General features: G+C 35.2%; 1 protein-coding gene across 5 annotated transcripts in view; it reads right to left on the minus strand.

Moving 5' to 3' along the window:
* Positions 1-2,211: 2,211 nt before the first annotated feature.
* The window catches only part of STIM2 (stromal interaction molecule 2), a 178,736-nt gene continuing 154,080 nt past the window's right edge, over positions 2,212-26,867 (minus strand). For 3 of the 5 annotated variants that reach the window (XM_067036315.1, XM_067036316.1, XM_067036314.1), the window contains exons 8-13: positions 22,824-22,991; positions 22,548-22,571; positions 22,044-22,144; positions 21,560-21,798; positions 8,222-8,495; positions 2,212-3,635 (exon numbers count right to left, since the gene is read on the minus strand). In XM_067036315.1, the coding sequence (XP_066892416.1) occupies positions 3,158-3,635; positions 8,222-8,495; positions 21,560-21,798; positions 22,044-22,144; positions 22,548-22,571; positions 22,824-22,991 (1,284 nt within the window). In that variant the 3' untranslated portion in view covers positions 2,212-3,157. Of the gene's footprint in view, positions 3,636-8,221; positions 8,496-21,559; positions 21,799-22,039; positions 22,145-22,547; positions 22,572-22,823; positions 22,992-26,867 lie in introns of those variants that run through there. The other 2 variants (XM_059067729.2, XM_059067732.2) reach the window with 2 other exon arrangements.

The following is a 26,867-nucleotide window of genomic DNA, read 5'->3' on the forward strand; positions in this document are numbered from 1 at the left end:
AGGCAAAAAGTCACTTGTACCCTCAAATATTGAGGGGAATACAAACATAGCTATGTGGAGAAAGAACTTTAAAAACAGTCACCCTCAAGGTATATATGTGAGACTTTACGTGTATAATACAAACATATGTGCATATACATAAAATAAAAATCTTGATGCTTTTCTAAAAATATATATTCTAAGGAATGAGAATGTTCACTAGAATTTATGCAGTATGACTTAAAAGTTAGCATGGTTCTATCACTTATTAGCCATGTGATCTTCAGCAAATTACTAATTTCCTGGGCTCAGTTTCCTCACCAGTAAAATGGTGATTTTAAAAAAAGAAAAAAAAATACACCTACCTTACAAGGTTAAATGAGAATATATAGAGAGTTTAGAACAGTGCCTGGTATATAGGGTGGTCAATAAATGTTAAATGCTATTATTCCTCATATTAGAAATTTGTAAACAGCCTAATGTTTAATAATAAAAGAATGATTAAAAAGATTATGGTTAATCAATACAATGGTATATCATAGAATCATTAAAATGTTCATGAAGAGTTTTTAATAATATTGAAGAAATGCTTATACTATATTAAGTGAAAAAGCATAATATAAAGCTATATAGTATGATTTCAATTATGTAAAATATATATCAGTATATAGAAAATGATCTAGCAGAAAACACACCAAAATATTAAAAGTGACTACTGTGGGCAGTAGAATCTGATTGCTGTTGTTTCTCTTCTTCATACTTTTCTATCATGAATCGTTTTTTACAATAAGGAAGGTACTACTTTTAAAATCAGGAAAATACCATAGTTTTATAAGGTTAAAATAAGGTAAGAAATGGGTAATTTTTTAAATTTATATTAACATCCAACTCTGTGTGTGTAAACGATGTGACACAGAAATTATTGTGGCTTTCTAAAACTCAATTATTTTCTATTGAATTTACAAATACAGAGCATTGTACTAATGCAAGTAAATATTACAAGCAGCATAAGGCAGCAAGTATCCCTTGGTTGAATTTGTTTATAACCGTGTGAAATTTAGAACAAACAATGCATCCCCCGACTTAAGACGGCCCACATTTTACTTAGGCCAGCCTCTCCCACTCCCAGCCACAGGTTCTAGCATCCAGGTGGTTCTGATCCACGATCCCTTCTAACCCTGAACAAGTGGAAGCCTTGCTGGGCACTCCTAAGAGATCCTCCTTCTCCCAGCCCCACTTCATGCTCTGTGGCTTTTACCTTCTCTATTCATCAAACTAAAAGGTCCTCATCCCTTTTGCAATTTTCAAAGGGACGAACTCCTGCCTGGTTTTAAGAAGGAGAAAGAAGATTAGATATTCCCTTCACTCTAAAGAAACTTTCCAGGGCACTTTTCAATTCTTCATGCACAATTATTCCCCTTCCTAAACAGCTTTAGGGTCTATGTTCCTCAACTCTTGACCTTTCAGGTTAACTTACCTTATAATTAGTCTAAAACACTATGTTCATTTCAGTCAAACAAGTTTTGCCCTCAAAGCACTGTCTATTAAATATATAAATATCCGCATATATAAATATCATTCAAGACCTTAACAGTTTTTAACAACGGCACTAAAGTACACAAAATTTACAGGAAACTTTGGGAAACTGTTCATATTCTTAGTAAAGTATTTCTTTGGAACAAATCTTGAATGCTGATTGTTTCTCAATCAGCATTTTCATCTAAACAGGACTGAGTTGGACATTATATATTTCAGCCACAAAGCTGAAAAACCATTCTAGCTAATATGCATCAGCTGTTCACCTAAATGTCCATCCACATTGCATTAATCAGATCATTTTGACTGAATTTTTAAAAGAAGCAGTTTAAGCAGAAACTCCCCAGATGTTAATGTACTTTGTTACTCACGTGACAATCTTCACGGTAAAAGTTACCTTTATAATAAGTTATCAGTTTAACAAACCCCAAACTTTATAAATTAATACAATACAATCTAAATGCACCATAAATTTATATTTGTTAATCTTGATATTAGAACATTTAAACATTTCAAACTACATAAAAATATGACAAACAATATAAAATAGAAAGAAATTTGTTGACAACTTACTTCCAAAACATCACTATTTCTTATATTGCAGTTAAGCAAGAAGACAGCTTACACAGCTCTCCAAAAAACATATAGTGTTCTTAGTGGAGTGTTATCAACAAAAATCAGCACAGTCCCACACAATAATGTCTTCGATTTATTATCTTTTCCACAGTACAAGTTTTTCACAAACCATAAATCTTTGCAGTTATTGAGTCTGTAAACAAGTGCCTGAATCCCCACATCCCCCTAGTTTAGTATATGCTTGTGAATGTTTTAAGTCCTTCAATCAAGTTTTAACTCTTCCACTTTGTGTAAGGAATCAAGAGCCTCTCTCTTTAAATTATTTATATTTTATCATACAGCCTGCAATGCAGAAAATCACAGTGAAAGCCCTGGGAAAAACAAAACAACATGGTCTTTACAGCAGGACTTGAAACTTTATAATGTTAAATGCATTTAAAGAAGCTTCCCATAATAAAAGCGTGGGTTTTCATTTCCAGAAATCAAGTTAATTAGAAACCCTAGGTTCTACTTAAAAACCCATTTTGATCTAAAAGTGAAAACAGTCCCCTATCCATAGTCATTTTATAAACTCTATACAGTTTCACTTGCAGAGATATTTTTCCAGTCTGAGAAAACAGTAGTGCAATTAGTTTTACTCCTTTTAAGTTATTTTAGTCCAGGATGTAAATAGCTCTGTGGAAAGATAAGAAGATGCTCTGGTAAACAGGAAATTTTTGCAAGCCCATGCTGGCTTACTAGTCCATTAAAGCTTTTTAAGTCCATAGTGGCTCTCAACAAAATGTTGTATATATATCACTAATAACAAAGCAGAAATAAATAGGCGAAAATGACTGTAAACTGTCTCATCTCTTAATGATTTTTCAGTAATAACTGGCTTGACAAACTGATTATATAGTCATTTAAATAAGCAGACAGTAGACAGTTGCTCTTAAGGACATTCCACTATGGCATCCACTCTGGAAAGCCCCAATGGAGTTACATTCCTAAAATTAAAACAAAAAAAGAGGAGTGAAGGATGGGAGATAAAAGTTTAAAGATGCCACTTGAATGGAATTCCACCAGTTCACTTAGATTTCTTCTTAAAAAGGCTTTTAATTTTTGATGGCTTTTTGCTTTTCTCTCCATTATGGCAAAGGTCATGTGGGATGCTGCTTATCCTGGCAACACCTGGGGCTTCCTGAACTGGTTTGCTGTCATTGCCAGCTGAGGAACATGATGTGTGGCGAGGTTTAGGTACCGGGATGCCACTGGAAAGCTGGTTCATGCTACAGGATTTCTCTAAGATGCCATTGTACACTTTGCTTGCAGGACTGAAGATCATGCTTTTAGTTTCTGTCAGACCTACACAATCAGGAGAACCCCGAGAGATATCTGCAGCTATGGGCGAATCTCCTCTGGATGAATCCTCTAGAGAGAGCTCATCTCTTGATATTTTTCGAGGAGACAATGTTTGGTATATCTCAAGGCTTGAAGGAGGAGACTGTTTCCTTCCAATGGAAGAATTTAAGGAGTCACATTCTGAAGCTGTGTCTGGCACTTCCCTGGATGAGATAGAGGCAAAGGTAAAATTTTAAATCAATATGTTCTTAAGGGTACTGGCAGACATTCTAACTAATTCTAACCAAAACATCTTCCACTGTTTAAGCTATCAAAATATATTAAAGGGAGAGATGTTAAAATTCTATACACATTTCAACAAAATTAGAAAATTACTACTTTAAATAATATAACTTATCAAAATGTTTAATTTTTAACATAAACTATGCTAATGATACCTTCCAATCTAGAAAATATTATAACTTAAAGTTACACCTTCTTCAATCATCAGAGAAATGAAAATGTTTAAATTTTACAGGTTTTTATCATTTCAGCTACTTCTGTGTTTTGTTTCAATACTGAAAATTTTTCTTTCTAAATCACATAGTTGACATATAGTTGAAAAGATGAATTTTAGTCACCACCTTCTCCCTTTATTGTTTAGTCATTAAATTGATTAAATATAGCTTCCTAAGGAAGGAAGGAAAGAATATACTAAGCTAAAATATAAGTTCTCCCAAGTTTAAAACAGAAGGGAAGAGAGGTGAGGTACACTGGGGTGGGGAGTGGATGGCAGGTGAAAGGTAATGAAATTGAGCTATTTTTTTAAAGTAGACATTCAATAAATTCTCACAAGTTTATTCCTTTGTGATTTTCCCCTCTTTTCCACAGTGGAAAGAGAAATAAAGAGGACTGGAAAAAATAGTTTACAACCCCACAGCCAACATACAGTAAATGCTATCAGCTATTCCTTCAAAATATACCTCAAACCCACCCTTTTCTTCCTGTCCCACTGCTACATTGGGACAATGCCCTCCTTCCTGCCCTACCAGTTACCTCAATGATTGCAATAGCTTCCTAATTCGTTTCCCTGCTTCCATTCTTGTTCTTCCCTCTGAGTTACTTCTCTGCACAGCCCTTAAAGTGGTTTTTAAAAACTCAATCAGAGCACAATAATCTCTTGCTCAAAGCTTTCCAATGCTTCCTCACACACTTAGGCTAAACTCCAAAATCCTTGCCAAAGGCCACAAAGCTCTGCATGGTCAGGTCCACGGCTATGCCTCCAGCCAATCTTGCGACTCCCTCAGGGCTGCTGCACTTGATGTTCCCTCTGCCTCATCTTTTTTCCCCTCCATCTCCACATAACTCAAATGCTCTCTCTCCAGAGATGCTTCTCCTAACTACCCTATCCAAAGCAGCATTCTCTTTCCCCTTTGTTTAGCATCCCAGAACTTATCACTACCTAAAATATTTTATATTAACTTGTTTATAGTCAGTTTCCCCAGAAGAAAGGAGACAATGAGGGCAGTAAGTCTTATTAACTTTTGTATTCTCTGGAATAGTGACAAGCTCATAGTGGATACTTAGTAAGTATGGAAGGGAGGGAGGGAGGGAGTGAGGAAGGGCAAGAGGGAGGGAAGGAGGAAATGAAGGAGGGAGGGAGGGAAAAGAAAGGGAGGGAGGGAGGAAAAAAGGAAGGAAGAACAGATAAGAAGAGAAGAGAGGGGAAGGAAGTGAGGGAGGGAGGAACATTTTGAAGAATAGGGATAACAATTTATTCATTTTTGAATGTACCATACCTGAGATGAATAGTGTTCACTCTATGAACGGAATGATTACGAAATGAAAAGTAGAGTCAAGGTAAAAAGTAACTGGCAAAAGAAATAAGGTGAGAGAAGGAAGAGAGCTGAAGACAGAAAGACAGGAACACATATGATCATAATCTACCAGCCGGAACTAGGCCAGGACCTTGTCTCACCTGTCTTGGCAGCTCAAGTTATTAGCAAGTACATGGTACACAGCAAGGACTAAATTCATATTTATAGAGTAAATGAACTGAATGATCTCTCATCTTGGATGACCTATGATTACTATCATTTTTCATGTTATGATATGCATGTTTATTGATTTTGACATGTATTTTGTTAATACCATACTTCAGTTATATATTAGACTGCTAAATGTATTTAGTCTTTTCTATGAACTTTACTCACACATGTATGTGAAGACTGTCTTTATTATACTACAAGCTTTCAGAAGGTACAAAATCTCCTGGGCAAATAATTAAGACTTAAATAATGCTTTCATTTTATGCAGTTACATGTACTGCATAATTTTTCAAATGCTCTTACAATTGATAATGGATAGTGCTAACAGAGGGCAAGAGGCAGTTCAGATAGGAAGAAATGACTCAGAAATCAATCACTGGTAGGGACTTTTCTGCAAGGCTCCTTTTTGGAGTAGATGGCCATTAATCAAACAGCATATATCACTGTTCCCTGGAGCTCTTCAGCTTCCAGAGCCAGAAGCTGATCTAGTCAAAATTTTATGAATTTACTTTCTATTCTGTTATGTGGTTTGGCTGCTTTGTGTGTGAAATTCTAAACTAGGTTAAAAATATTTTAAAAACTAGCTTCTAAAATCTAAATAATGTGTGAAAAGAATACTGACCTAATTTAGGAGACCTAGATTCCTGTCCTGGTCCTGCCATTAATCAGCTGTACAATCTTGGGCAAATCACTTAATTTAACCAGATCTCAATTTTCTTGTCTAAGTCAGAGAATTTGATTAATCTCTAATACTATTTCTAGTTCTAATATCCTAATTCCAAAACAAATAATAATCTGAAGTGTTGCTTCTTCTGCATAACTAGTCAGACTTGGAATATAGGTCTAGTACACCTTAAAACGTCCCATTTTTTCCAGAGCACATATTCTTCAGAATATTGAATTTAACTGTATGTACCATTTATGTCATTTTTCTACTTTTATTTTTTTCCCACAGTGACGTGTAGTTCAATTTATGTAAGTTTAATGCACGTATAACAAGACTTAACTCAAGGTAAGGTTTAAATGAGTGTATGCGTGCAATAATGCATAGAACATAAAAGATTGGTAAGTAGTAAATGTTTGTATTATTTTTATTTTGTAAGGATTCTGGTGGTTCAACACTTAAAAGACGAAAATGGAGAGGAGGAAGTTGTCTGAATCCAAATTCTTCTCAAATTTATGAGCTAGCTGTGAATTTTCTGACAGTGCTCTCTGAAATGAGGGCTGAACATTTCCATCAGTGCAAAAAATTCTACTGGACAGCAGAGCTCTGGAGTTTTCCTACTAATTTCCGTAAGCCACACAAAATTAGTTTTGTCAGTAAAGTCATCTTACTGGTGACTACAGTTATACTTCAAAGGTTAGACAAAAAAGCTGGTCATAAAGTGCTAACCAAGCAAAGCTGCATCAGATTCTGCAGTTGCAATGACAACACAAAACGTGTACCATCTCCTTAGGAATATGCTATAATGATCACTTGCTAATCATAAAATTTACTTTCTCTAGCAGACAAAACAATTGTGTGTGAAGAATCACATGACAGAGAGCCACCAGGGCTTACGCTGAGTGTCCAGCCCATTCCTTCTAGTTTTGTTTTTCTTATAAGAACAGTAAACACTTCATGGCCACATGGCTACTAAGTGGCAAAATCAGAAACCAATACCAGTTTTTCTGTCACTCAATACCGTACTGCTCCAAAAGAGGAATATGGTTTAAAGAGATCCCCAACAGCAACCGGTCTCATTGGACTAGAATACACTGCTGCTATATCTACTTTATAGAAAAAAAAAAAAAAGTGTTATGAATATAATTTCCTCCTTTAAGTTCCTGACATTTTCTTAAATCTTTTGCATCTGATACTGCTTGGTTGCTAGCAAGTACTAGCACATAACAGAACAAATCATTAATTGGCAACAAATATTTTAAAACCTCAGTCATATTTAATGTTTCCTTGTGCTCAAGTATATTTAAGCTCATGCCTTTATATTTTACATATGAAACTGTTCGTTAGACAAGTTTATATTCTGAGACTTGAGTCAATTGTGTGCAATAGCCTCTAAGCAGTTATATCTCAAAATATCCTATGTCTGTGGTGGTCAGAATTCTAAGATGGTCCCGCAATTCCCAGCACTGGTGTACACACATCTTCTACCAGTTAGTTATTTAATCAAACATTAACAGAGGTGCTGCTATGAAAGGATTTTGCAGGTGTAATTAAGGCCCAAACTAGTAGATCTTTAATATATAGATTATTATCCAGGTAAGCCTTTTAAATTTGGGTATAGAGATCAGAGATAAAGGAAGGCAGAGATTCAAAGCAAAGGAGGGATTTGAAAGAAGGGAAATTCTCTATTGCTGGCTTTGAAGATAGAGGCCACACATGGCAAGGAAGAGCGGGCAGCCTCTAGAATCTGAGAGCAGCCCCCAGGTGAGAGCAAGCACGGAAACCAGGACCTCGGTACTGTAACCATGAGGAATTGATTATTCTGCCACAACCAAGTGAGCTTTGATGAGGCCCCCAAGCTCCAGATAAGACTAAAGCCCAGCCAACACTTTGATTTTAGACTTGTGAGACCCTGAGCAGAAAACCTAGCCACACCAAGCTTGGACTTTGGCACACAGAACTGAGAGCTAATAAACGGGTGTTGTTAGAAGCCACTGAAGTTTGTTGTAACCTGTTATGCATCAGTAGAAAATTAACACAACATGCCACTCCTACCCACCCAGCCCAACACATACTGTATTTCATTCATTGCCAATACCATTGCTTTTCAGCAGAGAAGTAAATGGCCTCCTCCTCCTCTTCATTTCGATAAAGAGCAGGGCAACTTGACACTGAGAGGATATCTGGATCAGGGGAAGGCAAGGAGTGCTGTGTGTACTGGGGATGGTGGGGATGCCGGGGGTGTGACGGGTGAGGAGCATGTGCAGGAAGCTGAGCTCGCTGAGACTGCGGCGAGGACGGAACGATGCTGCGGCGGGAGCGACACAAGCTGCTGCTTCTGGCTAGTGATCCAGCAGGTTTAGCCATGGTCCCTGAAAGCCAAGCAGAAATAAAGGAAAACATTCATAAAATCCAATGCTCCTTTCATGCACACTACAAAGACACACCAAAGGAGAACTGATGTGATTAATCTACCTTTGTCACCATTGAATCTACCTTTATTGAAGTAACTGTACAATTATTACCATCCTCTATCACCTATAAAACTGTTTCTCAGGAAAGTTAAGGAGTAAAAAAAATGTAACAAAAATAAAAACGGGTCTGAAAAAAAACCAGAAGTGAACATATAAACACATGAGGTTTTAAATATAAAATCTGACATTACTAACCATAAAGGCTTAAATATTTACCCAAGATAACAAATTCTTATATTTAAAAATCAATAAAACATATTTATAAGGAATCTGTACTTTATTGCAAATATTTTAATGAATTTTAACGTTGAAAGACGAGAAAACTGTTCAGTAAAACAGGTTGTATTTTTCAACAAATATCTCTTGAGATAGCACAACTTGTTTGAACTTTAAGAAATTTTAAATCAAGGATCATGTAAATACTGTATATATAGTCTCACTATTTTTTAGGCAAAAGTCAGATAAAAACTTGTTTTTTTGAACACTGACTATTGCGGAACTAACCAGAAGTCTTAGATTACCTTGTTTCTGCTCCCAGTCTCAGTCTAGACCCACACAGACAGTAGACAAACTTCCCCTATGTGCTTAAATCTTCATTGAATGGGCACTTCATTTCTTTGCCTTAATGGAAACATAGCTCTCCTAAGAATACCGTTCTCAAGCTGAAGCCGTTCATTCTTCATACCTCACACGATACAGCATCAGAACAACAGATTGATGGCCTTCTCATTCCCCAGTATTGTTGTAAACCCTCACTCCCTTTATAAAAACATGTTCCTTTGACACTCACACTATTAAGCCACGTGAATCTCTCATCTCCACTTCACTAGTCACTTCCTGCTTAGTCTCTCTCTTACCAGTCCATCCAACCTCTCACCAGCTTGAGCCATCTCATCTGTAAGATCAACACCTTAACCAATCATGGTTTTCATCTCCTCTCACCAAACATTGACCTCTACTCTACTCCACCACCCACTCTCATGCCTTGGTCTTGCCATCATTCAGAATTGCTTCATTATTGAAATAATAAGCTTAAGACATCATATAATTTAGATTCTGACATTCCTACCTTTCTAGTTCACACATTCTGTTCCTTCCACTATCTATCTGTCCCATTCTCTACCCTAAACTCAAGGACCTTATCTACTGTTTACCCCTTTTGCTGCCTTTATTTTCATTCTCCCCTTCTATTTCCCATCGGCACTTAAAAATAAAAGTTGAAAAAACAGAGGGCTTCCCTGGTGGTGCAGTGGTTAGGAATCCGTCTGCCAATGCAGGGGACACGGGTTCGAGCCCTGGGGAAGATCCCACATGCTGCGGAGCAACTAAGCCCATGCGCCACAACTACTGAGCCTGTGCTCTACAGCCTGCGAGCCACAACTACTGAGCCTGCGTACTGCAACTACTGAAGCCCATACACCTAGAGCCTGTGCTCCACAACAAGAGAAACCACCGCAATGAGAAGCCCACGAACCGCAAGGAAGCGTAGCCCCCGCTTGCCGCAACTAGAGAAAGCCCGTGTGCAGCAATGAAGACCCAACGCAGCCAAAAATAAAAATAAAATAAAAAGATTTATTTTTAAAAAGTTGAAAAAACAAACCCGAAAAATAAACAGATAAACAACAAGAGCAACAAGAAAACCTCCTCTACCCTCAGACTGTTTTCAGCTGACATCTCTCTTCCCTTTTATGTAAATGATCTATGTTGCTTTCTTTCTACACTACTTTACCTTCACTCATTCATCAAAGAAATGGTAAAGTGCTTCCATACAATTTCCCTGCAACTATCATTAACAAAGTTATGATAAACTTCCTCACTGCTAAATTCAATGAGTATTTCCATCCTTCCTTGACATTGGACCAGCATGTGACATTATTAGTTTATCCTATCCTTGACCTCTCCAACCACATTCTCACCTCTTCCTTTACTGTCCCTTAATTGTCTGTCTCTGAAGTTCTGTTCTAGGCCTTGTTATTCTTGTTCCACTTATTCTTCTCATGAAATTTCATCTACTCCCATTACTTCAATTACCCTTTGCAGTCTATAGAAGTCCAAATCTGCGAATCCAGCTTTTAATCTTTTTCCTAAACTTTAGAACTTCACAATCAACTGCCTACTGGACATTTGTTTGGGTGTTCCACAGATACCCACGCTGAATTCAACATTTTCCTCCCAAACCCACTCCTTCTTCTATGTTCCTTACACCTCGGTAAAAAAAAAAAAAAAAAAAAAACACACCACCACTCACCTAGTTATCTGAATTGGAAACACAGACATTCTTGACTCTTCTTCCTCCATCATAATCCACATCTAGTTAATCATAAAGTGTTTCCAGTTCTACCTCCTGGGTATCTCTCACATCTCTCCACTTCCCCCTCAACAAACCACTGCTGTATTATACTGGACTACTGCACCAGAATAATAACTGATCTTTCTCCTCCAACTTACTCTCCATACTGCAACCTGCATGATCATTTTAAAATGGAAAAGGAATATGACATTTTATTGGTGAAAACCCTTAAGTTGCTCCCACTACTTCTAGGATTAGAATAAAGTCAAACTCCTTAGAATGCCCTATTTACCTAGCCTCTAATTTGGAACTAGTGTCCCTCTTCTCTGTTATAGGAATACTAGGAACAATATACCTCACTCAGCTCCCAGAAGTATCAGAGTATCTCTTACCTCCACACCTTCTTTCCTCATCTCATTTCTCCCTTGACCTCCTATTTCACTTAAAGAGCAGTTCCTCCAGGAAATTTTCCAACCCCTCCAAATTTAAGGTCAGTGTTTGCCCTCTTGTGCTCACATGGCAACACCAAAGTGTATTTCCCTATGACATAACAGTGCATTGCTCTTGTCTGTCCTCCATTAGACTGCATGCTTCATGAAGGAAATAACTGTATACCATGTTCAACACTGCATCACAACTAGCACAGTGCCAGGCAAAAAGTAGATGTACAGGGACTTCCCTGGTGGCGCAGTGGTTAAGAATTCACCTGCCAATGCAGGGGATACAGGTTCGAGCCCTGGTCCAGGAAGATCCCACAAGCGCGGAGCAACTAAGCCCGTGGGCCACAACTACTGAGCCTGCACTCTAGAGCCCGCGAGCCACAACTACTGAAGCCCGCGCACCTAGAGCCCGTGCTCCGCAACAAGAAAAGCCACCGCAATGAGAAGCCTCTGCACCGCAACAAAGAGTAGCCCCCACTCACCACAACTAGAGAAAGCCCACATGCAGCAACTAAGACCCAACGCAGCCAAAAATAAAATACATAAATTTATTTTAAAAAATAAGTAGATGTACAGTAAGTATTTACTGAGTGAATTAACAAACAATTCAAACAGAAACAGCCACTGAAATAACTTGACAGACTGGAAAAAAAATGGGTAAAATTAAAGGGAATATTTTCAGAATATTTGACTACTTCCATAAATACCATACAAGGCTTTTTCCAAATACAAATTATGTAATATGAAAATATTTATAATTTAGTAGACAAACATTAGAACTTTCTCTTACTTATTTATAATGATTCATAGATTATAGAACTGGAAGAAACCCTGGAAATCTTTAGTCCGATGTTCTCACTTTGTCAAAGAAGAAACAATATCCTACAAATACTAAAAGAATGTGCCAGACTGACACAGATGATTAAGTTCTACAACTCTTAGCACATAATGCAGCCATTCTCATCAAGCACTGGTTATTTCGTATACACAGTAAAACACAGCCACATTCAGCCATGACTAGGTATGATGAGAAGGGCTGAGAAGAATCAGGATACCCTGCTTGAAAAAATGAGTATTACTCACAAAGATGGAAAGATACTGCATGAAGAAGTTAAAAAAAAAAGTAAATAGTTTATATGAGGAAAATTCTAAGTAATCCAATAAAGAATATAACATAAAGATGAGACTCATATGGGCTTCCCTGGTGGCACAGTGGTTGAGAATCCGCCTGCTGATGCAAGGAACACGGGTTCGTGCCCTGGTCCGGGAAGATCCCACATGCCGTGGAGCAGCTGAGCCCGTGAGCCATGGCCGCTGAGCCTGCGCGTCCGGAGCCTGTGCTCCGCAACGGGAGAGGCTACAACAGTGAGAGGCCCACGTACCGCAAAAAAAAAAAAAAAAAAATGATGAGACTCATAAATGGGTCACATCTAGAAAATGTTTACAACTCTACAATCCTTTCAAAAAATTTTCTTCTTACATATTGCCATCTCTTACATATTGCCTACACCATAAAACTCATGTAGGATTAAAAAGAAGTTCACTTTAACCTTGTAACAAGCTCTCCTCCACAAAAGGTGAACATGTTTAATAATATCTCCAGGCTATTATTAATTCTCAATGAAAGCCAACAGCCATCCCTACCTGTGATTTATAAGAGCAGTTAAATGAAACACTGAAGTTCACTGTACAGAAATTATTTGAGGTGATTTTTCATTCTAATATCAATAATTACACACAGAAGCATAACAGTTTAATAAGACACTATTTTGCAAACTGTATTTTCTTATGGCAAAGAAAATAAAATTTGGTTTTGAATAAGCGGGTCCCCCCACCACCAACAACCAAAAGTAGTAAGTAATATAGGGACTTATGGTTCTAGCAATATGGCAGTCAAAGATAACCTGATCACCATTCCCAACCCCCAAACACACACTTTAAGTAGCCTCAAGTACTTCAATACGCTGAATAAAATATAACAATAGTTTTAAATGCATAGCTGAGTTTACAAGGAAGAAGAGAAAATTCTCAGGATGCCAAAACACAAAGACTAAAAGTCAGAGCTAATAAGCCTGTGAGTGATGTTGGAACTGCTGTGGGAGGTTCTCAGTCTCAGTAATTTAAGGGTTTGCGCTTTAATTTGGGGATATAAATGACATCTTAAGCCCACAGAAGGTGAGGAATAGGAATTGTGAGTGTTCTGGATAAAAGGCTGGGCCTAGATGGCTGCATCCCTCAGTGGGAGGGTGTACTGAAAAGAAATCTGACCAATGAACAAGGGAACTTCCTTCAATGCATGTTCTCTGGATACAGGAATTTTAAAAGTTTCTTGTGAAAAACTCAATATGCTGGGTGTTCAATACTCCAACTCAATACAAACTAACTCATATTACCGTGGAGTTCAAGTTTATACTGCCAGAAGGGTCTGTGAAACCCAAATCCAAAAGGTTAACAACAACAACAAAAAGATGGTCCTGAGTAGGTGAAGCCCTTGAAACTACTGCCAGAAGCAAAAGAAATAATATTGAGGAGCATTCCTACTCCTCCAAAGTGTTTCCCTGGAGAGAAGAAAAAAAAGAAGTTCCTTTAAGATAGTTCAGTAAAACACTATAAAACAGGAGAAGGCAATCTGCTCTGCAAACTCAAGAAACAGCTGCAATAATCAATCAAGAACATCAAATAATACAATTATCAAATAAAACTAAAAAATAAGATGTTTAAGGGCATTAATTATAAAATAAAAATGAAAAATGAAAAAAGGACAAGGCATTACAAAACAAGTAGATTTTATGAAGAATCAAGGAGAACTAATAGAAATGAAAACAGTCACTGAAATTAAAAATTCAAAGAATGGGTTAAACAAAATTGGAGCTGAAGAAAGAGTAAGTAATCTTGAAGACAGATCTAAGGAAATTTTTCTGAATGCAGCACAATTAGAGAAAAAGAAAGGTTGAGAGATGTGGAAGATAAAATAAGATCAAACATATAATTATAGGCTAATATTAGTCTTATATTTCTATACAACTAATATTCCAGTAGGGGTGAACAGAGAAAAGAAAAACAATATTAAAAGAGAAAACAACTAATAATTTTTCTATAATTGAAAAAAGATAATCATCTTCAGATTCAAAAGCACACCAAGTATCAGGGAAAAAACTGTACACCTAATTATATTATAGTAAAAACGTGTAACAAAAGAAAATGAAAACATTTTCTAAGCGATGAGAGAAATCAGAAATTACCTAAAAGGAAACTGGAACAATCTGCCTTACTAAAACTTCTCAACAGTAACAATAAGAGGCCTGAAAATAACAGCAAATGTTTTCAAAATACTATGGGAAAAGTAATTGTTCATCTAGAATCTGATATCCAGTTAAACTATTATTCTCAAGTGAGAGTGAAAATAAAGACATTTTCAGGCAAAGACAGAGAATTTACCACTCTCAGTTGCTAACTGAAAGAATTTTTACCAAAGAACATATTTTCAGGGAAGAAAAAAAAAAAGGAAAGAGTAAAAAGCAAAATACAATGATGAACAGAGAAATACATAAGTCTTTCTAAACAATGACTGAATAAAACAATAAAAAATGACTTTTGCAGGGTATTCAAAACAAAATACTAGACAACATTCATATATAAGATGCAGAGGGTAGTGTCTAAAATTAAAGCACCTGAAGATCCTTTAGGAGAATGACAGAGAAGCTGAAAAGAGGTATAGAAAAGAGAAACCACAAAATAATATGACAGAGAGAAATCCAAATGGATCAGCAAGCAGATTAAATGTAGCTGGATTAAACTGGCCTTCACTGGCAACAGAGATCCTCAAATAGAATGCAAAATAGTAACAGTTATTGCTATTTCTTACACAGACATATCTAGAGCCTGATGATGGAAAATATTTTAAGTAAAGAAAAAGTTATGCTGGCAAATATTAATCAAAAGAAAGCTCCTATAGCTATTTTAATATCAGATAATACAAACTTAAAGGCAAAAAATATGGTCAGCTGTAAAGTAGTCTCCCCATAATCATAGAAGAATAGTTAATCTTTTAAAAAGATACATCTGGACTTGTATTCACCAAATAACTTTGTTTAAACTATGTAAAATAGAAATGAACAGAATTACAAGAAAATATTGATAAATGTGAGAGATCTGAACAAACTTCTTTCTGCAACTGATAGAAAAGTAGACCAAAATGTAGGTATACAGAGACTTTTCTAACTAATAACTAATACATGATTTAACCAAAAATATAGTATCCTATAACTAACAATTAAGAAAATGTACTTTTCAGATACATGTGGAAAATTTTAAATATTCGATCAAATAAATACTAGGTCATGAAGCAAGTCTCAGAAGATACCAAAGAATAAATGTTATACAGATGCTATTCTCTAAGCATAATACAATTAGAAATTGATAAGTAAAGATATTCTTTAAAAACTAACGACCAAATAAACAACATAACAAACATTCAACATTTGGAAACTTAAACATATACTTCCAGATAATTCATATTTTCAAGGAAGAGACATATTAAAAGTTGGAAACATTTTTAAACTAGATGATAATCAAACTATACGTATCCAAACTTTAGGCAGATTCAGTTAAAGTCGTTCTTAGAGGGAAATTCACAGCCATAAAAATCATACATTAAGGAAAACAGGAGGACTGAAAAATTCATGAGCTAGGTGCCTAAATATTAAAAACAAACAAATGAAGCAAATTCCAATAAAGGAAATAAAAGATAAGAGCTGAACTAAATGGAGAATATCAACAAAACCAACAGTTAGCTCTTTGAAGAATGACGGAGTGAAATAAAATAGACAAATCATGCCAGATTAGTCAAGGAGGAGAAATGAAAAGAAAATTTAAAGATGTGAGATTTTAAAAATCATATAAAATACTATGGACAACTTAAAGCCACAAATTTTATAACTCAGATAAAACAAACAATATTTTAGAAATATATAACTTAACAAATCTAGACTTATGACCATTATAAGAAACTGAATCAATAATTTAAAAATCTGTCTCCTTCCCGCCTGCCAACATACACACACACCAAACTCAAACTGCCTACAGGCAATTTCTTCAACATCTTCATAGAATCATCTGTATCTTATAATATTTCAGAATACAGAATAAAATTCAAAACATTTATTGAGGATTATTATGGGCTAGGGTATGTTCTAATTGTTTTACAAATATTATTTAGTTTAAATTACAAAATAATCTCATAGGGTAGGTTACATTTTACAGACAAGGAAGCTTAGAGTCAGAGAGAGTACCTCCCACAAAGTTATACAAATAAAAAATAATGTTTTGTGGGACATTCAAAACAAAACAAAATACTAGACAACATTACATACATATAAGTTAAACGGAGAAGTAAGGATTCAATTCAAACTCTAGCAATCTTGTTCTAGAGACCAAATTCTTTACTACTATAAGAGTAAAAAAAAAAAAAAAAAGAAAAGAAAAAAAGAAAAAAATGAAAGAAAAAGGGGTATTCTTTGCCTTATTTTATGATGCTAATATAACCTTGATACCAAAATCAGAGTGTCGAGAAGGAAAATTATTGACTAATCTATGATTAAAAATGTAAAAACCCTAAATAAAATAATATAGCAAACCAAATCTAATTATTATCAAAACAGAACATTGTGACAAAAATAGTTTTACTGACATTTAAAGGAATTTATTTAAACAGATTAAAATTCAATGGAATAAAGAAAAATAAAACAAGCAATTACCTCAAATTATGCAGAAAAATAATTTGGTTAAAATTTAACATCCATTGATTTAAAAGAAAAATCATTCTTAGCAAAATAGAAATAGTGATTAATTTCCTTAATTTAAAAATAATCCATCAGGGACTTCTCTGGTGGCCCAGTGGTTAAGACTCTGGGCTCCCAACGCAGGGGGGCGTGGCTTCAATCCCTGGTCAGAGAACTAAAATCCTACATGTCTCGTGGCTCGGCCAAAAAAAAAAAAAAAACTGTAACCCATCGAACACAGAGCAAAAAACAAAACAAATAAACAAAAAAAAACACACTTCATGATGAAATAAGCATTCTCTTTAAAGTTAGAAATGGTGACCACTATTTGTCTGCAATCACTTTCACACTTTCATTCAACATTTTACTGGAGGTCTTAGATTGCCTTGGGAAAAAAGCACAAGGAATGGAAAGGGGGAAAAATGTCATTATTATTGTCCACACAAAAAAATCCAAACCACTCTTACAGAAAAATTCAATGTTTCTATATACAAAATCAGCATACTAAAATCAACAGCTTTTCCCTACATATCAGCAACAAGCAATTTGAAGTATAACTTTTTAAAGAAAGGTAACACATGTAACTATAAAAAAAACAAGCTAAAAATTAATCTTTAAATTCAAAGAAATTCCAATAAAAGCCCCATGGAACTTTTCATGACGTTTTGTAAGCTGATCCTAAAATTCCTAAGAATAACTTGCCAAGAGTAGCAATTCTGAATTTAACAGAGGAAGATTTAAACCCATCAAACATTAATATTTACTATAAAGCTACATATAGCAACTAAAGTAAAATGGGATCAATGGAACAAAAACAGAGAGCCTGGAAGCATTTACGTATCTATGGAGAGAAGTTGTATTACAAACCAGCAAGGATAGAGCAGGAATGAGACTAGGACAACTGTTTATCCATACATCAAGAGATATCCTTAGATTCCAACCTCACAACAGGAACAAAAATAACTTCCAGGTAGATTAATAAAGGATTAAAGTGAAAGTTAAAAACTTTTAGTAGAGCAAACAACAATCTATCACCTTATGAAAAAGACACAAAAACACAAACCAGATTTGTAAATTTGTCATTAAAAATGTTCTTTTTGAAGAAAAACCATTTGATTAAAAAAGAAAATAAGTAACATAGCACAGTAAAAAAGAAAAGCCAAGGCCTAGGAAAAGACATCTGCAACCCTCAAATAACCAGAAAATAATAATAATAAAAAAAAATTCTTCCAGATAAGTAAGGAATCTTGGAGGGAGATTCCACAGCAGGAACAAGCAACTCAGAGAGGAAAAAATCTGAATGACAAACACCAATAAATATGAAATGGTACTAAACCTCAGTAGTCTTTAAAGAAATTACAATTTTAATAACACTAACGTATTATATCACACGCACTCAAGTTCAAAACAAATAAATCAGATCATTCCTAGTATGGTGAGGATACAGGCAGACAGGCATTCTTATAAACAGTGGGTATGTAAACAGATAGAACCACTTTGAAAGCAACTTGGCAACGACTAATAAGAGGTGCCTTCCCAATGACTTAGCAATCCATTTCTAGGTATCCACCCAGAGAAACTCTCAAAGTTAGGAACAAGGAGATAGAGATAAGGATGCTCATTTCAGTATTGTTTGCAAGGGCAAAAAAGTAGAAAGAACCTATCTCAGTAGAAAAATGGATAAACTGTGGTTTATTATTACAAAAGATAAATAGATATACTGTGGTTGACTCATATTAAACAGTTTTAGTGAATTTATCTGTATATAAACATGGAAATTTTCTAAAACATACTTTTGACCAAAAAGAGTTGCAAAATGATACCCACAGTTTGATAACATTTATGTACATTTTAAAACAAACAACAATTGTATCTATTGTTTATAGATATAGCTGCATGTAATACAAATAAAACAGGCTTTAGAAGATATACAACTTTAGTAGGAAGGGGAGGAGATGTGTTTTCTTTTTCAGAGAAAAAGAAAGATGAATATAGCAAAATGTTAAAATCTGTTTATCTTTGTAGTAAATGAGCAATTTATTTTCAGTATTTTTAAGCATATCTGAAGAGCTTTATGATAAGAAATTTTAAATAAATTGCTACTACAATCCCACTATGAATATTTAGTAGATACTATAAAGGTACTGGGAAAACCTTGATAATATTTTCTCTTTTTTATTTACACATAATTAAACAGACAATATTATTCTGTATATGGTTTTATAATCTTTTACTTTGCTCTTAACATACCACAGGCAGGTTTCCTTGTCATTCCTTCACTCTTAGACAATTTACACATATCCATGGTGCAGATTTAAAACTGCTTAAAAGGGTATATAATGAAGAGCCTTCATCCTACCGTAGACCCTAGTACTACTGCCAAGAGTTCATTTGTCAGGTCCAGAAATTATGCTTTTATAACTAAACAGAGTGGAGTATTACTTTTGTGCCACTGGGTGGAGACAGAGCTCTCAAAGTGTAATCTTTGGCATAAGTTATTTTTCAGAGATAATAAACTTCAGCATTTCTAAAACATCATACTGAATTTTAAAAAGTTCGAATTTCTCTGGGTATCACAATCACTAAAAAATTATTCACATTTAGTTATATGTGTTTTAATGCACATGTGGATATCTTGCCCCATCAAAAAGTACTTTAAAAAAAAATAAGTAAAGGGCTTCCCCCAGGTGGCACAGTGGTTGAGAGTCTGCCTGCCAATACAGGGAACACGGGTTCGTGCCCCGGTCTGGGAACATCCCACATGCCACAGAGCAGCTAGGCCTGTAAGCCATGGCCGCCTGAGCCTGCACGTCCAGAGCCTGTGCTCCACAGAGGGAGAGGCCACAGCAGTGAGGCCCACGTACCGCAAAAAAAAAAAAAAAAAAAAAAAAAAAAAGTAAAGAAAAAACTAGTTAATTTTAGGGAATACATATATGCACACTTCTGATATTAAATAATTATGGTTTCTAAGGAGGAACTGCAACTTTAAAAAGCTATCATTTTCAAACAAAATCATACACTTATGAATCAGTGTTGCATAAATGGTAAGCTTAAGGGCACATAATTCAAATAAACACAAGTTGACGTATCCAAACAGCAGAGCTAGCCCATATCTAGATAAAACTTCACAACCATCACTATCTTGCAGCATGGGGCAAGTGAAATGATTGAGGTCACATACTTCCCAGTATTCACTGCATTTACAATCTGTCCTCTCCCTCTTCCTCTTGTAAGAGTTTGGTGTCTCCCCAGTCTGCTTGCGTTATCTGTCTTTCATTAAACCAGATAATTAAAATCACAGAAATGAACACAAGCACATAGTCACTGATTAATTATTTGCAAACTTAGGGCTTTATTTCATAAAACTGTTTTAACATTAGAACCCTTTCTAAATTCATAACTTTAGGAAAGCTGTAACAATTGGACAGAAAATTTCAAACTGCAAAATGCTCATATATCATGATTTGTGTCTCAAAGACTCAAATTTCTGTGTAAGTTTTCAACTAATTAACGATTAAATTTTGCTCTCTATTCTTTGGACTCTTGTTCTAGCTATACTGTTTCAAAAAGGTTACAAAGATTGGGAAAATGAATCAGGTAAGCAATAATAAGGATACACAGTTTTTCAAATGATTTCTAATACAAGAAATACACCACTTTAAATTTAAACTCTCTATAACTTTGCAAAATTTCCAAATATTTATTAATAAATTCTACAATTTATTAATAAAATCTAAAATAGTAAAATTTCACCTTCCTACCAAAATGTATTCTTTACATTGTAAACATCTTCAAAGAATACAGCATAACAAAGCAATTATAATGAAAACTGTACATGTTAAAACCACCTTTGGGAGAAGCTCCACTTTCTAGCAACAAAAAAATATAGGTTTTCTAAATATAAATGCAATTTAATTTTGTGTAAAGGTGAGTGGATTTAGTGCTTTATGAGTTAAATACAGTTGGATAATAGTCTTTCAATAAAAGGATAGAATTGGAAAAGCAAAACATAATACTACGAAACATGCCTACTGGGAAGGCAACTCAATTTAAAATAAATCGACTGGCTCAAAGTCACACAGTTGGTTAGTTAGTGGCAGAGCTCTAGGACTGTAACTCAGGTTTCCAAGGTCTTCCTCTAATTTTTAATTTCTACTACAGATTAAGCTGCCATATAAAAGAATGTTTTCCCTCAAAGCTCAGCACTTCATTCATACAATGACTTAGCATGTATGATGTATTATATATGTGTACATATATATATGTATGTAACACACACACCTCATATAGTATGTCAAACAGTAAACACAATGATCAACAAAAAGAAAAAAGAGAAAATGAAGAATTAACACAATTTTTATCATAGATTTCAAAGCAAATGATTCATAAAAGACATGGCAGAAAGTTACTTTTGAAACTGTACCAACTCTCTTTTTTGAACTCACCACTTACCAGGAAACTGTGACACTATTGGGGGTGTATCTTCATCTAAATCATCAACTCCTCCAGCAATGGGATAGGGTGGAATGGAGACTCTGGGCATCACCACCCAGCTGTGATCAGAATAAAGGGAAGAGGTGAGGCTGGGGAGTCCCGAGTTATGGGCTATCTGAAAGCCACAGATCTTCTCTATCTGTTGCCAGCGAAAAAGTCGTTCTCGTAAACAAGTTGTCAACTCAGAGAGAGCTTTCCTGGAAAAGCCAATATAGGAATTACTTGTTGCATCAAAGAGTCTTTAATACAGCACTGAAAAAAGTCAACTACATGAACAGACCAAGGCAATTAACTAATTTCAAGAAGTAAATTACCCCTTTTCAGAATTAGTATAAATGATATAATAGTACATGATTAAATGACAAGTTAAAACATAAATTGCCTATAAATTACACATTTCAACACAATAAAAATAGACAGATAGTGACAGTAACATTCTTACTTTGCTTCCAGAATTTTGTGGTCTACCTCATCTAGGGAGGAGCTATGTGCAACATGCAAAGTCCCAAAGACTGTGCTTCTCTTCTTTTTAATTTTCTCTGCCTAGAAACCCAAAGAGAGAAAAATAAGGCTAGGTTTGGGATAAAATACACATATACTAATAAGTTTTGTTTTGTTTTGAATATATTGATAATTATAAAATCAATGGAGAATTATTAGCCAAGATATAGCCCTATTTTCCAAAAAAGAAAACAAATGAGGGAGAAAGCATGCTTTCCTAAGCCAAACTTTGCTCTGGAGAATTTTTTCCCTTATTTCTATGGATCAGAAAGACCTGAATATTCTATTTAAAACTAGGAGAATAACATAAACTATATCCTACTGCAATGGAGGTGTTAGTGAGTGCACTGAGTTTTTTGTTGTTGTTTTACTAGAAATCAGATTAAGACTCAATAATTTCACACAATTATTAAGAGTCAGACATTAATTTCTAGTAACTACTAACCTGAATCAGATATGAAGCAGCAACCTAGAGGAGAAAAGCTCCGTATAAAACATTTATGATAATAATAGTAGGGATGATTTTTAAATGATACTATAAGGTCATTCTGAAAGGTATGTACTTCTCTTAAAGTAATTTCACTTTTATGAGAGTCAATCTATGCAATAAGTTCCAATTCATGAAAATAATCTGCGATACTAAAAATTTTATTCAGATCTTTGTATACCAACTGGTTAATCCCTTTAGAAACGTAGTACGTTTTGTAATATAATAGAGTACCTCATCCTTAGCAATAGCTAACTGCATTTCAGCATTCTGTCTTTTAATATTGTAGTACTGTACTTCTACTTCATGCGTCAGCTGAAGCCATTTTTGAAGTGCATCTGGAACAGACCAGCTGCTTCTGAGTTCAAATTCTTTTTCAGCCTTTTTTAGAGCCATTCGAACCTGGGAGGGAGGTAGGAAAGAAAAGGAGGAGGAGTGGGAGAGAAGGAGAGAGAGGGAGGAAGGGAGGGAGAAAGAGGGGTAGAGAAAGGTGGTAGAGGTTAGAGAGAGAAAAAGAAATTTCTCTTTTTAATAGATATATAAACTAAGATTTTTTTAGTACCAAAATTAAGAGAAAAGGCAATTTGAATTATGCTCTTTGTAAACATCTTTTTAAATCACAGTCTAAAACAATATTTCTAACATTAAAACTAAAGCTGAAGTTTTTAAGTACCTCTTAAACTCACTAAGCAAGTTTGTAAAGCCAGAGAGTGAAAGGGAGCTTGCATATATCTTAGGTTGCAATATTGCATTTTTATATTTTATAATAGCCAGACTCACTGAGAGACAAAAATCCAGGGCATGTACAAACTGAAATGGATTACTTTTGTTATTTCTTTGTTTATGGACAGGATACGAAGAAGTATCCAAAATAGGGTGAATACCTGTTCCACTACCCCTTCCAATCTTCCCCAAAGACCTTGCTGTAGCTACCTAACTATACACTCATTTTTTAAAGTAATTATACCATTTTAAAAAAGTTTTTTCAGACATCTTTATGGCCAGTTATTTCTCATTGTTATGAGCATATCTGCCTATTATAGTCTGTTTTATCACCTCTATTTAATTTTTTCCTGCTTCTCACATACCAAAAAGTTGATAAATTAGCATTTGCAGACTAAGTATAAATTTCAAGAAAACAGATTCTGAGTGAGAGTCTTCTTGATTTTTCCATGGGAAACTATGAATAGCTTCAGTGTCAGAATGTGGAAGTTTTTCTTCTAGCCGCCCTTTAGGGGAGCCAGATAATAAACAGAAAACTAAAATGCTTAGTGTATGAGGTGGTATTACGTGCTAAGGAAAAAACTCTTAAGGAAAGTCTCACTAAGAAAATGACACAGAATAAAGAGACAATCCATTGTAGGAATGATTCACTTAAAAACTAGCAAGAGCTCAAGCTAAGGATGTATAAAGATACATGATGGAATTTATGAAATTACATACACACACTCAAGACCTTCAGACAAAGTGACAAATGAACTATGGAGCATCCTGCTTCTGGAGCACCATAACCGCAAATTAATTTTCCCCACAGTTAAGTAAAGTACCTAAAACTTCATTCCTAAACTAACGTGCAGAACAACGTTTGATCTGATCAAACCCAATTTATTTAAATAAACCTTATCATGTGCCAGAATAAACTAAATTAGAGTACTAGACACAAATTTCTGATAAAGAGAACAGCCGCCAGATACTACAGGAAAAAAATGTAGAAAGGTATTTTTTTAAACTCTAAAACTTTAAAAAAGTTTTTATAAACGTTTTTTAAAACTCTAAAACCGTCAGACAGGAAGTAAACAATTCAAAATACAGGTATTAACAGGAAGGGTAAAACAGGATTTACTCACTTAAGGCAAATCGTAAGCAACACTTGCCCGACGTGACTCCCTGTGCAATGTACTTGGGACAATACTGCGCTTAATAAGACGGCTGGCAGAGCTGTGTGGCGTCCCTGCTAATCTCTCAAGAGAGAATCAGAGCTCAGGTCCTGTGACATGGAGTTGTATATAACACTACAAAGTGTAGGTCACAGGCCCTTCTTCTCACAAGATTTTAAAGCTAAAATTTCTATACAGTTTTCATTGCCAAAGATGTAATGTATACAGAGAATCTGAACAAATTCACTTGTGTTTTTCTCTTTAACCATGAAGATTTTCCTTAATGTTATATCCATAAATTTATTTCCCCAAAACAAGTTCAATAAACACATTTAACACAGAATTGATATAGTTCTAGTATAAACTGAGGCTGACCAATGTTTTGATTGACTGTCAAATAATGTCTCAACATTTTGGAAATTTTGACCTTCCAATAACAGCAACTATTTTCTCTGCCATTATTCTTAAATTTATCACTTGATCTGAATTCCAACCCTCAGTCTAAATTAACATTGTTATTTACAGGGAAACAGATGCAGTGAAAATTGAGTAATTAATAGGTTTTACAAATGATGAATTATTAAGTTGTTTAGAAATACAATAATTATTTATATAATTTTTTGTGTCTTAGGAATAAAACAGCAACAAGTAAAAACATGACATCACAGAAGAAAGTCTAAATATCTGAAAACCTGGTTTCTGGACCAACTTTATGATTTATTACCTCTGTTTCCTCCAGCAAGTTCTTTACTTTCAGAGACTTACTGTTGCATGTACAACAGAGGTACTATGACTTGCCCTAACTTCAGGCTTCTTGAGACTTTAAGAACAAAACAATTTATGTTAAAAGTATTTAAACCACACAAAATATAAAGCAGTACTATTATTCACCCAAAAGCTTTTGTTTAACAGAAAATAACATGATACAAAATATGTACCAGATCTTCCTGCCTTCTAACTTTGAGAAGTTTGATTACCCACTTGACAAGATAAAGTAATGCTTCAAACTACGTGGAATTGTGGATTATGTGACATTATATGTAAATTAATTTCCCAGTTAAACTTACTTTTATAAACAAAGCTTTTAATAGCAGTATGGGAAAACATGGACTTTGGAATAAAACACACATTATCTTGCCTTTGCCACATAACAGCTGTGTGACCGAAGGCAAGTTATTTAACCTGTACACATCTCATCTGTAAATGAGAATAATGTCTATGTATAGTGAGGATTAAAATTTTGCAATGATGTGCACAGCATAAAGTTCTGGTACAGAGTGAGCACACATAAAATTGTGTTTCTTATTACTGTAATCATGTTGGACAGAGTTCTTTTTAAATACCCAGTTCTTTCCTTTAAACCACCTCTTACTGACTCAGGATCTCATTAGGATTATTATGTTTGTGCTGGGATGTAGTATCATAGTAATCTTAGGGTCTACTAAGGTATGCAAGGTCTCTATGCCCCAAACCCCAGACTAGAATATTTCTGATTTTGGGGTCCTTCTTTATATTGTGTCTTTTTCCCGCACTGTGAGGCAGTTTCCTGTAAAATACTGCTACCAGTTTATGTCCCTATAGAAGAATCCCCACTACTGCTTTCTAATTTGTTCTTTCTCATCTGCAAAGTTCAGAAAAACAGCTAACAGGCTTTTTAGTTTATTTAGTACTGGGAACAACCAAGAGTTGAAGTCTCGGTAGGTACAGGCACAGAGTTCTCACAGGAGAAAAGGACATAATATCTAATTCTTGGACACAGTATAATTTGGCTACGCCTTTTTTGTTAACTCCCTGGTTCTTTACTACATTCTATATAGACAAGGTCTGTCAGGTAAATAGGACCAGACTGCAAAATAGGTCTAGGAGTCAACTTAAGAGAACAAACCCCTTACAGGGAAAAGACCCAAAAGACAGGTATCTGGGGTATGAGAGAAAGAACAGTTAACTGTTAACAAAAGAGATAGTTGCATTCAGTCAGACAACTCCTACCAAAATGACAACCTTGAAGGAATTAGTAATGTACCCTGAACATTTCCTCATGAGTTGAAACTGAAACTCATCCATTACATAATTCTTACTTAGCACTTGATTGAGAAGACAACAGTGCATAAAGCAAAGTGGGAGGCAGAATACCTAGGTTCCTGGCCCTGCTTTACAATCAAGTCACTCTCCAAACTTGAACAAGTTTTCTCATCCTCGTTTTGTTCCTCAACTTCTTTATCAGTAAAGAAAGGGTCAAAGTCAGAAGAAGGAGATGAGACCATGGAAGCAGAGGCTGGAGTGACATGCTTTGAAGATGAAGGAAGGGGCCATGAGCCAAGAAATGTAGGCAGCCTCTAGAAGTTGGAAAAGGCAAGGAAACAGATCCTCCCCTAGAGCCTCCAGAAGGAACACAGCCCTG

This window comes from Kogia breviceps, chromosome 6 (genome assembly GCF_026419965.1).
Source record: "Kogia breviceps isolate mKogBre1 chromosome 6, mKogBre1 haplotype 1, whole genome shotgun sequence".
Taxonomy (NCBI): Eukaryota; Metazoa; Chordata; class Mammalia; order Artiodactyla; family Physeteridae; genus Kogia; species Kogia breviceps.